Source organism: Botrytis sinoallii, assembly GCF_014898435.1.
Source record: "Botrytis sinoallii strain Bc 23 chromosome Unknown BSIN_002, whole genome shotgun sequence".
Lineage (NCBI taxonomy): Eukaryota > Fungi > Ascomycota > Leotiomycetes > Helotiales > Sclerotiniaceae > Botrytis > Botrytis sinoallii.
In genome coordinates, this window is record NW_024066029.1 from 904,362 (window position 1) to 906,536 (window position 2,175).

Here is a 2,175-nt window from a genome sequence, read left to right on the forward strand (position 1 = left end):
CTGACTTCTGTACAATATATTCAATCGAGATTATTGTCCTAGTTACTAATACAGAGTTACTTTCTCGTTGACTTATCATAGCCATTATATAATATGTACTTGGAATTTCTCATTTAAGAAAGAAAAAAAAGTCTAGGAGAGGATAAACGAGGATAGAATCTCTTTCAAATCCAAGTTGAAGTTAAACAATGGAAATCCTAGAATATTCGGTCTAAGACAACAAAATGTTGATATCTAAAAGTAAAATTGTATATTTGTATAATCTAAGACGAGATCGTAGTCTCGAAGTATCACTCATGCTTGCATCTCTAGACATCTCTTTGCTTTATATCATACATAGTGAAGAGAAACTAAAGTATACAAAAAGAAATTCCCACGGCACAAGTATCCGGTAAAGATCCATGTTTAAGGTTCACTTTAGACAACGAGAAGCTCACCGTTATTCTGTGTTCCAACGCTCCAAGCCCGACCCTTCAAATTCAAACTAAAAATGATAAAATGGCTACAGTTCCTTACCCTTGAGTAATATAGTCTTCCCCTCCCGTGATTAGATGCTCCAAATTTAGCCTCGCACTCCGAACGATCATACTTTTCATTCCCTTTTCCTTTGTACCTTGCGCATCTCCCTTCTTCAAACTATTGACACTACTATCCTTGTCCATCAATTCCACCGGTTTATAATGTTGAAATAGTTGAGGTTCCACTGAAAAACATTTCATGTCTAAATACCCATCACGACAAAGAGACGCAAGTGCATTATCGACAGGAAGATTATTACCGCCTTTTACCGCAGCCATGAGAATCTTCTGAGCTCCACGATAGGAAACTGCATAGCCCAAGGTACATTTAGGAGCACCAGCTTTATGAACTATACGCGTCTTTTCGGGATAATCTGCGAGGGTTTTAAGATATGGTTGAGAGGATTTGAGAGCAACGGTTTCGTCATTGTCAATTCTGTAGAGCTCGTCCTTTTTCCCTTTGTGGAAAACAGAGGGAAGCTCATCACCACAGTGACCTGGCCATAATACGTCCCAGTCATCACCGTATGGGGAATGTTGACGTTGAGAAAGTGGGATGTGTGATAGAGTGCGGATTCCCTTGGCGAATTCGGGGAGTTGGGTTCGAAGCCGGATATCCCAGTCAACGTCGTCTTCCATAATCAATGCTGAGGCAAGCTTGTTTTCTACGATTCTGTGTAATAGTCATGAGGATTAGCATCGAATCATTCGTGTGCTCAAGCAATCAAACTGATAGTAGATAGTATATACATACCTCCGTATCACATTCATGTGACCCCGCCAAGGACCCATCGCCCCTCCATTCAAAAAATGTTCCTAGGTCAAAGCGTCAATCCTTAGTTCTAGTCCCCTTGTCCCAATGTGTAGTAAGTATCGGGTGCTGTTGTAGAGTATATTTCACATACCGGCGGCTTAGCCTTATCGACTACTTCATCGCCTTTAATTCCATCTACAAATTCTACCTCAAATCCCGTCAGAGAAGCAGACAATACAATCGCATCCCGTTTGTCTGAATGTTCGCTCAGCCCTATGACCACTACTTTCTCAAACTAGCCGGTTATTGTGTTAGCAAGCTATTTCGCCCAATAAAAATTGGAGGAGGGTGATATTTACACCAAGCGTCGCATTACTGGCTCGACCTATCTCTGAAATGGTGTCGGCCGGTATAAGCTTCTTATCGGAAGTGGCGGAGACGTAGTTGCGGCTATCTGAAGATGACTTATCTGAGTAGTCTAACCATGTTGAGGATTTTGGTGATTCCTGGCGAGTTTGGAATGAGATAAGAGTAATGAACACGAGGGCGACAAGCACGCCAAGAAAACAAGGGCGTGAGCTTCGGGGAATCATGACTGTTCTACTATTCCATAGGCCGATATTGGTTATGAGGGGTACATAAGATGATGATTATCGAAAGGTTACATTGGAATGGGAGTACGCAATGTTGAAGAGAATAGGAAGGTCGAGGACAGACTGGCCGAACGAAATTGCCCTATTTCGTGATTCAGCTAAGGATTTTGAAGAAGGCATTAACCTTTTTGTACCTGGGCGGCTAACGGGGGTAACCCAGACGCTAATCACACCAAATGCCTATCATTTGTTCTGTTTGAAACGTGAAGCACGTGAATTGATAAATTAAAGAAGAAATATGTGATCCGGT

General features: G+C 41.8%; 1 protein-coding gene across 1 annotated transcript; it reads right to left on the reverse strand.

The window, feature by feature from the left end:
• Positions 1 to 512: 512 nt before the first annotated feature.
• On the reverse strand, positions 513 to 1,865 carry EAF02_001441 (uncharacterized protein; the record flags this gene model as incomplete). The annotated part of the gene is made up of 4 exons (XM_038897489.1): positions 513 to 1,191; positions 1,273 to 1,334; positions 1,424 to 1,567; positions 1,632 to 1,865. 4 exons carry the CDS (start codon positions 1,863 to 1,865, stop codon positions 513 to 515), a joined length of 1,119 nt encoding a protein of 372 aa, XP_038762464.1.
• Positions 1,866 to 2,175: the final 310 nt, after the last annotated feature.